This window comes from Anas platyrhynchos, chromosome W, assembly GCF_047663525.1.
Source record: "Anas platyrhynchos isolate ZD024472 breed Pekin duck chromosome W, IASCAAS_PekinDuck_T2T, whole genome shotgun sequence".
In the NCBI taxonomy this organism is placed as follows: Eukaryota; Metazoa; Chordata; class Aves; order Anseriformes; family Anatidae; genus Anas; species Anas platyrhynchos.
This window is the reverse complement of record NC_092620.1, coordinates 7,543,461-7,557,254: the sequence shown is the minus strand read 5'-3', so window position 1 is coordinate 7,557,254 and position 13,794 is coordinate 7,543,461. Positions and strand designations below refer to the sequence as shown.

General features: G+C 34.8%; 1 protein-coding gene across 26 annotated transcripts in view; it reads left to right on the top strand.

The window, feature by feature from the left end:
- LOC139998612 (regulating synaptic membrane exocytosis protein 2-like) overlaps positions 1-13,794 on the top strand; it is a 172,732-nt gene that overhangs the window by 61,605 nt on the left and 97,333 nt on the right. For 3 of the 26 annotated variants that reach the window (XM_072030566.1, XM_072030554.1, XM_072030538.1), the window contains one exon: positions 6,804-6,836. The exons of the other annotated variants lie outside the window; for them this stretch is intronic. In XM_072030566.1, coding sequence (XP_071886667.1) covers positions 6,804-6,836 — 33 coding nt within the window. The remainder of the gene's footprint in view (positions 1-6,803; positions 6,837-13,794) is intronic. 26 annotated transcript variants of the gene reach the window in all.

Genomic DNA, 13,794 nt, shown 5'->3' with positions numbered 1-13,794 from the left:
ATTCTGCTTTGATTTTTGTTTTCAGGGTTGTCTTTCATGGTATGTACACTTGGGACAATGATGTGTGATGTTTCATGGTGCTTTTCCAAACTGATTCTCTATACTGAAGAGGCAGGAGAAATGGTGGAGTACCAGCATAACACACACCTGCAGCTTTCAGGATGCAAGTTACCTGCTATGTGTGGCACACTGCTGGCCCCTACAGACATCCCTATATCATTACAAACCCATAGTATCTTCCTTTTCAAGGCATACCAGAAGCAGGGCAACTGGGAGGAGATTCCACTGTACTCACACCTGGATGTTGAGATATATTGGATCTGTAACCAGTGATGTGGCCTGATTAAGGAAGCTTCAAATTGCTTGAAGCTTGTCAACACGGGATTTACCCTCTGCAAGGACTGTGCTTTCTTTCTTTAAATGTTCTGTTGGCACAGCACACAGCAAGGAGATACTACCACAACTTAGTCCCTGGCTGGAGCTGGTGGTCTACCAAATGCAGCAAGGAGGAATATGGGTACCTAATATTGCTGTTGCCCTCTTTTAATTGTCTTTTCATACAAAGAATTTTCTGCTATAGCAGAAACTTGTCCTGTTTTTTAGGTTTTGTTCGTCTCTTAAGAATTTAACCTAACCAGTCACGTGGAAACAGCCAGGCAGAATTACAGCTATGAAAAGCTGTGAGAAAAATGAGATATTGATGACATGAATACATTGAGCAAATTACTGGGACTGTGAACAAATTGTAGATAAAAGCATAAATAGATAATAAAAATAATTCAAAGTAACAAAAGAAAGAATAGTAATGCTATATCATGGGAAGTGTTAAAATAATACGTGTGACTAAAAATGAGATTAGCAAATTTGTTGGAGTACAATTTAAGGTCATTAAAGAAGCAAAATGGTTCTTTTGTTTCAGGCTCTAGCACAGAAGATGCTGATAAAATTTTGGCAATCAGAAACCAACATATTTTCTCAACAACGCCCTAAATCTCTAAGTTCTGTGGCAATTGCCAAAACTGTTGTTCTGTATGTTTCAAAGAGGCAATTATATTTATGTAAAGGAATGGAAGAGCAAAACTGCAGAACCATAGCCAAGCATAACATGGAAATTCAAGCCAGTGCTTAAATGTGTGCCCTTCCTTTAGCTGGTGGCAGCATCCTGTGAGAGAGCACTGCATTCTCTGGACACCACTGGATCAAAGAGCACACAGAAGACTTATGTGCTTCTATCTAACATACTAAGCATTTCCACTTTCACAGTGCCTCTCTCTGAGCTGTAATAGATGACAAACTAAAGAGAATAGAGGTCTAGTCACATTTCCTTGGTCAGTAGAAGAAAAAAAAAAAAAAGCATTTTCATATGGTTTTGTAATTTTATACATACTGCCTTCAGAGAACAACTTGGAAATGTAGTAGGCTGGGGTGGTAGTGATTTTTTTTATTTTTTATTTTTAACAGAAATACAGTTGAACAAGATACTGTTTTTCCTTAAAAAAATCAATTATTTTCACCTGGTATCATCACTCATCTCTTCTGAACCTATAGGGTTATTTAAGGGAGAAAGCACATCGTTTAGGACACCAGGGCAGTAATAATCATTTCTGTTGCCTGTAAACTGTTGTACAAGTGAGTAATCAGTCTCACTATCCAAAGTCTGGGAGGTGAATGCAGTCTAACAAACTGTGTTTCCATCCAGAGATGGTACAGGCGATGCAGGAACAACCTATGTGAGATAGCAAAGGAAGTGTTACTGTTTTTACCCTGTTTTTCATACTTTAGGCCAGTAGATTTTACATTTATTATCTGAAAACCATTCTGTGATAGTTTCATTATCACTGCCTCTTGAGAAGGTGGCAGTGTCATCAGATGTCCAACCCTTGTCAACACTTTTAATTTCAAAGCAATGGTCGAATAACACAAGGAAGCGCTGACATATTTTGATATGATTCAAAAAGGAGAATGATTAATTTAAATGTACATCTCAGGATGGAAAAAGGTCAAAGTGGGGTGCTTCTGTAATTATTTGGGGAAGGCAATACTTCCTTAATACTGTATTAAGGTTGTAGAGGAATTGTAACAATGGTAAGTTAAACACATCAGAAAACACAAAGGTGATGCATGCTTACAAATGGTAAGTCTTTATATACAGTGACTGGTTTTCAATTTGGAAGAAATCATGGCTTATGTCTTTCTCCTGGGTGGAAACATTCCTTAACTATACACAGAAAAAGCCTTTCTGAGATAACATCTTTGCAGTTGAGTAGTTCATCTATTGCCATGGAATCAGCTGAAGTAGTAAAACAGTAGTGAAAAAATAATTCAAAACAAAATGGTAGTTATTTTAAAATAAGTTTGTAGTTAGTAAGTATTGTATCATAAGTATGATAGAATGTACATTAAAAAAAATGCTGTTAGAAATGGGGAATAAGATTATTCAGGAAAAGGCAAAGTATTTTTGCTGAAGATGGGCCACTTGGAGAGAGGCGAGAACACAGTAGCACTTCATGTAAAGGCCATCATGAGCAACTGACAAATCAAAAATTATGGTTAAACAAGAAAGCTGGTATAAAATTGACATCTTGTGAAAAGGAGAGGAGCAGAGCGGCGTCAGGAACTAGTTTATGATAGCTGAAGAGGAAAAATCACTAGGCAGTAGAACAGTTGTCAGAAGAACGGAGTGGGAAAGTAAAAGAAGTCATCTGAGGCCCTGATGAAAAGGCCCTCTGGTAGGGCAGGTGAAGAAAATACAGAAAAGGTTCTTACAAAGATGCTGTGGGATCTGGAAAGCAGTGAAGTGGGTAAAATTTACAGAAAAAGCTACATATTACAAGCCATGTTGAATCTATGGGGATTGTTTGACCTGTGCCAAGTGAGAAGCAATTCAGATTGAATATATCGTATGAATAATTGTTTTCTCAAAAGAATATGAGTGTTCCCACACTTCTGATGAACTCCTTTTTTAATTAATAGATGTTGTTCATAGAAGATGTATTTATTTAAAATAAGTACTCTAAAGTATTTACTTAAAATTTACTTTCTATGTTTCCCTGTACCACTTTGAAAGTCAATATGCCTACTCTGTACCAAAGTAACAGAGTATTATCCTTATCTCTGGGTAGGAATTAATGACAATTTCCATATTCTTACTGTCTTTACATAGCATGTATTTTATATAGCATATATTAAGCCTTGCATATATGCTGTAGTTACAAAATTGAATGCATTGCTTCTGTCTTCCTGTGTTTTCTTCATCCTATTTAGTCCTCAGCTAACATTTTTGAGCAAAAATGTCAGCATCTGTCCAGGGCGCAACTGTCGTTTTGCGTGTATGAGTTTACACTTTAAGATGAAAAACTCACTTTTAACTAGTAAGAAAGTACCTCATTAAAAACATTGAAAGTATGAAATGGGTTCTGTATCTACAGGAAGGGTAACTGGAAGATGTGGTTTAATGGTATTAAATAAGATCATGGAAGACTGATTTTATGCAGACTTGAAAAGAGTCAAATTGCCATTCACTCTAAATCTTCTTTTAACAATTATTTCTGCACTTAACTATTCTGCTTTGTAGTCCTCCTCTTTTACCAGTATCCTCAGCATTAGAGAATTTGAGTGGTGGTAGGGAACATCTTCCCAGAGAGCTGGATGCTTTATGTCATTCTTTAAGTCTAATCACATCCAGACTAGGGGCATATACTTATGGAACATGCAGACTTGATGGAGCATCTCTTTTTTAAAGTCTCCTCCCTGTTTTAAGATTGTGCCTATTTGATTGTGCTGTTACATGTCTTATGGCATAAAGAGTGTTCACAAATGAGGTTTTTCCTGATCTTGAAGCCACAGAAAATTTTGAGGTCAGAAATGCAGTGAAAGATCTTCATTTTTAAGGAGCAAAGAAAACTGAAATTAAGAAAAGCCTTGAAGAAAGGAAAAAAAAAAAAAAAATTAATTAAAAAAAATTAACTTACATCTTGTTGTCCCATGCTACTTTTAGAATTTCAGGTGGGCATGTTTGCTGTACAAGGTTTCAAGCACTTTTTTTTTATTTTTAAAAAATTAAGTTCCTAAATACTTCTCTTTAATAACTGACATTGCTTACAGCAAAAAGTTCTGTATCAAAGCATGATAAAATAGTTGATATTTCTCCTGTTTTAACCAAACTTGCAATACAATAGCTGGTTTTCATTTGTTTTAGAAGTTTATTCATTCAGAGAGTCTAATTTGTTTCTAAATCTGTGTATAATACCCAGACTCCATACCACACTCATACATCAAGATACACAGTTTATACAAACAAATGCTTATTCCACAAGAAAGCAATAAAGATGCCAATGAAAACTACCAATTGACACCTAAATTTAATAGAATTTTATTCCATGATGTTGTTTGCAGATTTTAATACATTTCCATCAACAAAGATTGAATGTAGTGTATTTCAAGCTCCAGAACTAGAGAATTTTCATGAATGATCCAGAGAGATTTATGGGTAGCTTCTTAATCATGAGGAGATTGGTTCCTATTAAGTGCTATTGCATCTAAATTAATAGGTCTAATGGAAGGATATTGGTGCATTACTATATCACAAACTACTTCTAATTCACTAATGCTTGCAACTATTAATATACACATTTTACAAACTATGTATATCAAGAAATGAGATATCATCTGAACAGTTATCCACAATAAAGAAAAAAAAAGACAATATATTTGTAAATATTTTTTCCCAACGCTTTGCATGAGGGCTTTTAAAAATTCATTTTTTAAAACATATCGCCAGATGTGTCTGATACGCAGCCAAATACTGGCTATTCCTTGCTAAAATCCTCCAAAGGAGTCCTTGGCATATTCCTAACTTGGAAATTAAGTGGTTCTAAACATCTTCTGAAAACTTCTGAAGTTTTAAAATTTTGGCTTAATGTAGTATATGGCTTAAAGCTATGCTATCCTTACAGCTATTAAAATCCACAAATGGGGTATAAGGGTGTCATGATAGAGACTTTCTAATGATAGTGTTTGACATAGTAGGAGTGCTTGCTTTGGGGCCGTAGATAATGTATAAACACACAGATAACAGAAAACATTTTCAGAAAAAAAAAGTTTTTATTTTTTTTGCTGGGTTTTTGATGATGGTAATTATGATCTATTTATTTAACTGTTACAGAAATTACAGCTACCTTGTGTTAATATGGGCTGTATAAAATTAAGGAGAAGTAGGTCTTTATTTTCATTGTTAATTTCATACTATGGATTCATTGCACTTTATTATGCAATTTACGCACCATTACTTTTCTTTTTTTTTTTTAACATGTGAACACATAGCATCCTTTGTCAAAACTGTCAGCTGCTATGCTTTCATATTATATATCTCAAATATAGCACTTAACTGTGTTCATCCTGTAAGCAAATTTAATTGCCTTAAAGTGAATTCCAAATATAAGTTACAATCTGTGTTTACAGCAAAATTTTGGTGCAGTCTTGGCATTTGTTGGATGAAAATGATAATCTGCTAGCTATATCACAAAATAGTTTAACTGTAGAACATGGGTTATCAGATGAAAATTAGTCTTGTCTTTCATTTCATTTTGTTAATTTATATTGCTTATTCTAATTTTGCATTTTTCAGTACTATTGATTTTGACGGCAAAAACTACAGCATATTTTTTGTGGTGTATGAATTTTTCTGGAATTTTTAATCTAATATCTGCAGTGTTACTGAGTTATGAGCAGTATTTTGTGACTCACAAACTGCGAGCAGAACTTAGATCAGGACTTACAGATACATATATTTGCTTTAATTCTGATGCTTTTTTTGTAAGAATGCACTTGTTTTGCTAGTGATGGTAGCTTCATAGTTCAATGTAATTATTATTACTTTTCAAGATAAATTCCTCCCATTCTTTTGCTACAACTAGATGTTCAGTACAGAGAATGACATTGTCCCTCAGATGTTCTCCATGTCTGAATGGCAGTGTGTGTTTTGAATTTGAAATAATAAAGTAAGTAATGAGATAGTTGCTTTGGCATTTAATTTGCATGCATTTCCAATAACTTAGACTACTGTGAGATGAATAATATTTGATTTGGAAAAATATCTGCTGAATTGACCATGAGAGTTATTAGCTATACATTCTCTTTTCTCATATTCAATATTTTGGTCTTGAAAATATTGCCGTTGGCAAAGTGTTACAATAACATGGTCCTTTCCAGAGTGTGTTATGTGGATTCTGAAATTCATGAGCTTGTATATCCTTTTGCAAACAATCTGTTTCCTTTTTATTTTCCATTTTGGGTATGCGAAGTTTGGTTCAGAATAAATTAAAATCATTTAATCATTGAACTAATCTAACAATACACTTCCCATTGGTGACTTTAAACTGGGTGTTCAGTACTTGAAAGAAAAAACTAATAATGGCATTCAAGTTAATAACATTCTGTAAAGTTGAACAGTCATGAACAAGTGTTTCTGCTACTTAACATACCTTTTACTATCCAGGTTTCTTTTCAGCTTCATTTCAAGATTGACTTTGATCTCAATTATAACATTTGTTACTTCCTCAGCTCCTCTACTAACCCTGTCTTTGCTGTTCTTTTTCAACTGTAGTTTAACCACTTCTTTCTCAGCTTTCTTTCTCTTTCTGATGTCTTGCTATTTTTCTCCCCATTTACTAACTCTGCACTGCAGACTTCTCTCTAAAACAATTTTTGGCCCTTTCCCTCAGTGTCAGTTTTAACCTTCTGAATACATCCTCTCACGCCCATCTCCTTTGTCTATGTCTGTCCATTACACGATGTGATCACAGAAGAAGCGGAATCATCACGGAGAAGAAACTCAGGTCTGTCTCTTCTACTGCTTTTCTCTGTGCTATTTTTCTCATTTTACCTTTCCTATAGAATTTATCATAGCTCATCTCATATACTTTTCACTCTCTTCCTCTCTCAATATATTAAAACATTAGCAAACTGTAAGAGTTTAAGTTAAATCAAGATGTTTATGTAATACTTATTACCTATGAATTACGTACTCTGCAAAATAGTTTAAAATCAACAGAAAACACGTACATACTTTTAGACTTTGAACTGGTTAAGTTTCTCTCATCTGTATTTATTTCCTACCTCCAATATCTTTGTGTTAGCCTCTGAGCTTCCAGCTAGCACAAGAAACACATATGTTTTCTAAATGTATAAACTGTAATTTGTCTATCTTCACATTTGGAAACTTCTACATAAACTAAAAAACTTAGACATAAGAAGTGATTTTTCACCTTGGGGAGGATATAATTTAAGAACCAAACAATCTCAGTAAGATACATATTATACACTGAAATTTCAAACCTAGCTTTGTTGAACAAAATCCATTTTGATTATAAGTTGAGTTGTTAAAAAGCTGTTCTCTCATGGAAAAAACTGTAAAACAGAAGGGTTTGATAACAGAGAGAGAAGTGAAAACATTAAAGAAGATCTAATTTAGCTGTACTGGTCATGGCTTTTCTTTCATATTGCACATTACTTGTTTTTTAAAGTTTCATATCAAATTTTAGTCTGCCATTTTATTGAATTTTCCACGTAATTTGTATTACCGGCACAGAACTAATTCTAGCTACCTCTGAAAATGCAATAGCTGTTCATGCTTGACCTGCTTGTTCAGTCATAGCATGTCAGAACAATGAGGAAATTCCCCATATTTAAGCTAATCAAAGTCACCTATAAAAGTCTTACACTTTGTTGTGTCAAAGCTCTATTTTTTTTTCTATGCTTCTGCTGTTATCCCAATGAATAAGAGAAGTCACTTGAATACCATTTACTTTCTAATCTCAGAAGCAATTTTTATGTACTGGTCCAGTAAGACTTAGGTAGTCAAACATTTTTTGTTTCCTCTCCTGTGGCTGGCTCGTTCGGAACTCAGTTTTGCCTTTGGTATTACTCATCAAAATCCCTTAGAGTCAGAGATTATCTGTGGAGACTTCCAAAAGTTACTTGCTGTGGATTTCATACTTTATAAATCCCAAGATAGAAATCACTTAAATTACAGGGAGAGCTAAAAGTTGATAATCCTGATGTAGTGGGTGGCATCCCTGCCCATGTAGGGGGTTGGAACTAGATGATCTTTGAGGTCCCTTCCAACCCAAGCCATTCGGTGATTCTATGACTCTATAGCAACTGGTAGTCAAGAGTTACATGATCTGATTTCCTTCTTCCATAAATCACCACTATTGGAAATTTATAAATTATTCTGTAGAAGCACTGAGTTTTCTTATGTTGTGTTTAAGATCCATTTCTAGTTTCTGTGCAGTGCTTCTGAATCTGTTTCATTACAAAAAATAAATTAGCAGATTGGGTGAGCAGTTTCTTATTTGTTCATAATAAAGGAAAAGGAAATTTGTGGACCCTTTTATTAAATAAACCTCCTCTGAGTTATGAATCCTAAATGATTCTTGGAATAGGAAGAAGTCAGATCTTAACAGGATATCTAGACTCTCAGAAAAGTATGTATTTTTATGATATTTTCTTGAACATATGTGAGAAGACAAACCTGAGAATTGTTAACTTTTTTTTGGACATTCCAGTTGAGATAAGCTTCTGCAAAGCACTGTTTTGCTCACTGACAGTGTTAACCAAATGTATTAGGCACTGATAAATTTAATTGTCTAGCAAAGAAAGACAGAAGCATGGCCAGAAGTGAAGTTGCAAAAGTTACTGCGCTTAAACTGAAAGCAGTTAGTTTGCTTTCTGTGTAGGAACGTATTTTCAGATACACATTTGAGAGGGGTTATGTGATTAACTTCTGTGCTTTACCTCAATGACATTATAGCTTACACATTTCATTCTGAGGCACTTTGTGCAGCTGTGTGCTCTGCTAAAAGCAAAGATGACTTTTCAAAGCCACACCTCCAGAAGGAGATGTTTCCCCATTGCTTCAGAATTTGCTTTTAGAAGTGGGGGTACTAGGATTATCTATTTACAGGTTTTCTTCAGGAAATGCTTTTTACAGTACCATGCTAGCAAACATTTAGTTGAATCAAAGGATTAGCTATTGATTCTAGGTGTTATTAGACCAAGAAATGTTGAAAAAGCTATATATCTGAATATGTGACAGTTGTACTGAAAGAAAGGTGCTACCATTTCCTCTCAATGGACATTAACATCTTAGCTTTCAAGTTGACAGGATTTTCTTCACTGAAAAAAATCTAGGATTTTGTAGTGGAAATGTCCTATGCTAATAGGACATTTGTGCATCCTAATGTGCATGCAAAGCTTATGCTGTATATTTCAGGCACAAAGGCAAGTTTCCAAAGCTAACAAAAACATTTTAATACAGATGTCATTATCTGACATCAGTGCAGGTTGATAGCAACCTTAATGATTAAACTCTATTTTCCTTTGGTGAATGAAGAGCTTCACAATATACAGTTTTCACAATTCGTTTCAAAAATTTTACTTTGCAAATAATTTAAAATATGTCATAGGATGTATTGTATGTATTGTGAAACTGTTAGAAAGACATCCTGGTCATCCTGCCTATATTCAGTGTGGGCAGTGGAAGTAAAACCCTGCCTGCCACAGAACCTCAACCACCAACTGGGAAACTTTCTTTTCACCAGTGGTTCTGATTAACCAGATACTGTTGCATCAACTAATTGCAATTATACTTATTGTGGTCTTCAAGCATATGAGATACAGAAAACATTCTTCAGTCTTGTGAAATGGATCTAGGTGTGAGATGACTTAAGTAACTATAGCCCCAAACTGACCACCAGAACTACGAAAAGGCCTGTCCGTGACAGTTTAAGGTCAGTAAGTGTACAGGTAGCATAAATAATGATAATTAATTCTAGGTTTAGTTCAGGATGAGAAAGGATGGACTAGTGATGCCCAGTCACTGCTGCTTTTTTTGTGGTAGTGCATGGAAGTTAGAAGTTGGACTACCTTCTATTTCTGAAGGGCCCTGAAAGGTAAGGAAATAAGAGTTTCTGGTTCTTTTTGACAACTTCTGGGGCAGAATTCTCTCTCAAAATAGGAGCATAAGAGGATTGATTAAAGTTTTTGCTAACTTTCTTTGAGAATGAAGTTCAAATAGATAAGAATTTTGAAATATGTTTCTTGTGTTGTAATATTTTTATGGAAGTTTGTTTTGTTTTGTTTTGTTTTGTTTTTAATAGTAACCTGCTTGCTGGGGGTAAATCTTACAAAAATTAAAAACTGTTAAAGATGTGTGACCAAATCAGAGTTGTCAGCCCAGGGCAGTGGAGGGCCAAACAGTAGGAAAGCCTAGAAAATAAACTGTTGGAGGAAGCAAATAAAAAAAAAAAAATTAAAAAAAAATGAGAGAATTTAAGAGAGCAACTTCAGTGGAAGAGAAGGAGCCTTATTTGTATTTGTTTTTATCTACAGTATGATAACAGGTTTTTCAAACCTCCCAGGAGTGAGCCTACTCTGATATATTTACCTATTATAAATAGGACATGATACCCCCCTATTTTTGTTGTTATTGAAGTCATTGTTCTGTGACACAGTTCCCTTTAAAGACCAGGGTAGTATTTTGTTTTGTTTCTGTCTTTCTCATGTTGAAAAGGAATTCCTGAAGGATTTTGTAACATATTAGCACAAATGTGGTTAGATGACTTGTGAATCACTGAAGGCTTCTGTGATATTTAATTTGACGGGTTTGTTTAAAATTTCATTCCTTAGACTGTGACTGAGACATTTAAAGAGTCCAACTCTCTATTTGGTCAACAGAGAACAAATTCAATCTAAAGGTATTTAGCATACTAATAGATGTATCAAGTTGGATGGCTGGGAGGTTCTTTGTCCTTAATTTTAATTTTGATTAGAATTAAAACCAGAAACCATAGGCCTCGAAACCCCCAAACTCCAAAATAGCCATCTGTATCGAACCAGGTAAATAAAGGCTGGTCCTCAGTCTGGCAAGGGAAAAATAGACAAAATATCAGATTATATAAGTAAAAATGAGAGCATAATTGTGCAAAAAGCAGAATACCATTACATATATGTTTTTTATTGGTAAAAATTTGCTATCTGAATTTGCAGTTCTACTGAGTCTTGCATGAAGGTGTGTACACCACTGTTGTTTTTGTGTCCTCTACTTAAATCTTTGACCATAGTTCTGGCTATTGGGACACTGATGAAAATTTCTTGCATTCTTAGGATGGCAGAAGAATCTCTATTAATAGCTGTTTGCTTTTCTGGAATCTGAGGCATAGTTATCATCAAGTGTTTGTGCCTATGTATTGAAATGGCTGTGTCAGAATGTGAAATATTCAGCGGTTGTACTGATGAGTATAGTCAGTGAGAATTGTGAGAAGCTTGAAAAATAGGAGGCTGGAGAACTTAACAATAAGACTGAGCTAGGGCTTTAATGAAGACAATGCAGAGTTGAATCGTAGCATGGCTGATCTGAATAGATTTTCATGAGGACAGAATTTAGGAGCCCACTGGCCCCTCAGATATTTTGCTTTTGCATTTTCAAAATCCTATTGCATATTATTCACATAGGGAGGATTTGTCACAGTTCTTGGGGGAATTGAAATGTCGTGCTTTAGCTAAGGTTAGTCTTGCTACTTCTTTAGTAACACCTTTTTTCCATGTGGGATCTTGGCATTCTTCTGAGGCCACCAAAACGCATGTACTTTGTATGAGGCAGCAAGGACAAACATCACAGAGTACCTTGCAAAAATCACTTTGGAAAAGGATCTGTGGGCAAACATACTATAAAAAAGAAAAAAAAAAAGTCAAAACACTAATTATTATTCTAACAAACATGCAAAATAGAGCTTCCTAGCTTGCTTCACAAGACCTTTGTCCTTTATGAACTGCACTGACCTGTCCCTGGTGATGAAGACCTAAAATGACCCCATCAATTTATGAGCCCACGATTCTAGAGCTTCTTTAACTTTCTAGCCTAGATCACCACAGCATCTTATTCAACACTTTTACTAAGCAGTGCCATGTATTCTGCAAATAATGTGAAATAACATTGTTAACATGGTTTAAGCATTGTGATAAATTTTTTTTTAATTGGTGAGAAATATCCCATGGGTTTCAGTCTTTGTTTAGTAATATCAGGTTTGAAGCCAAGAATTTAAAAAAAAAAAAAAAAATGACAACAAAACCATGAAGCAAGGCTCAAATAGAAAACAGGAATGCAAAGACATGTTCCCCCACTAGGAATGTGGCTAAGTGGAATGGTCTTCATTCTAACATTCCCTTTTAAGGACAGTAATTGACATCTCAATCTCATTCAAACAGTAATATAAAAACACTTTAAAACCCAAGCTATTTGTATTTATTTATTTTTTTTTCATCTTTCACATTTCTGGAGCTGTCAGCTGTATTCTTTTCATTCAGGCTGTGATGTGGATCCCAGACTTCTTGGAAAGGCCCTGTTTGTCACAACAATAGGTTTTGTATAATTGCCACACCTTGGACATACAGCCCTGAAGTGAAGTTCAGGAGCCATTTACATCAGGCATCCATTAGGTAGTTGTATTTTTCACACTGTAGACAGCCAGATTGACAAAGTTTAGGGCTAATTTCTTAAAGGTAAATTGAATGGCTCTGGAAATAGAGGAAATGTAATCCTTTGATTGAAAGACCTTTAACTGACAAATTCTGATGTTCAAAGTAAATAACTTTTTGATTTTCCATTTAGGAGACATTCTGTTTTCCTTTGCCTGTTCTGATAAGAATAGTGTTTCAGAGATTTGTCTCAGTATAAAAATGATGTTCCTGTAGTTTCATAAAGAACTTTCCAAGCAAAATATTTTCTATCAAGTAAGACAGAAGTCATGGTAGCGTTTTGAAAAGTACTTATGTAAAGTTACGGTCCTGCTTATAAATTTGACTTTTCTAAATAAAATATTATTTATTAATTCCCACTGCTTTGAAAAGTCAGACTCATTTTTATCAAAGCACTAAAGAAGCTACTTTAACAACTCTATGAATGTAATTGCTATATTACATATTGCTGATTTTATCTTGTGTCAGCAAATATGAAAAGTAGAAACATAAAACATTTTTAATATTATTGTTGTCGTTGTCCTATCTGATGCCTAAATTCAAAGACAAACAAGGAGTTCTGCTTCAGTATGCTCTAATAAGAGGCACATCCTCCAGTTTTGGAGGCTGCGATTACTTTCATTCAAAGCAAGGAAGTTTAGGCTTATTTTAGACTCCAGCCTGAGCTAATACAAGTCTCTCTGTCCTGGATCCCAGGTTAAAATATTATTCTGAATCAGCCTATTGCAGTGATCTTTGTACAGCTAAAAATCACTTCAGGAAAGAATTTTTGAGGGAGAACCAGGCTCTAACCTTGAGTTTTGGGCAGTGAGGTGTGAGAGGATGAAGAGGTCCCTGGGAGGGCCTCTGAACCCCAACACCTCCTGGTAGCCTAATGGCTACAGAATCAGGTTACAACGTAAGAAATGTCAGTGATAATTCTAATAGTAATTACCAGCTGCAAAGTAGAACAAGGTTTTGAGAGAGGATCTTTCAGTATCTATCCCTCTGTTTCATCTCTGTATTTTTTTTCTGTACTTCTGTATCTCCATATTCTGATTAAGCTGAAAACTGGTTATTTTCTGTAATGTACAGAGATGTCTCCTTTGTGAAAGGACTGATTTTTTTTTCCCCAAATTATTTAATTGTGAAAGCATTAGCTGTTAAATTGATATAATTACAACACATGATAGAGCATATGTATTTAACTTTGTAAATCAAGTTTAATTCAAGTGATGAAGAAAACCATGGAGTAATGTGATGATATTGAAGAAGCCA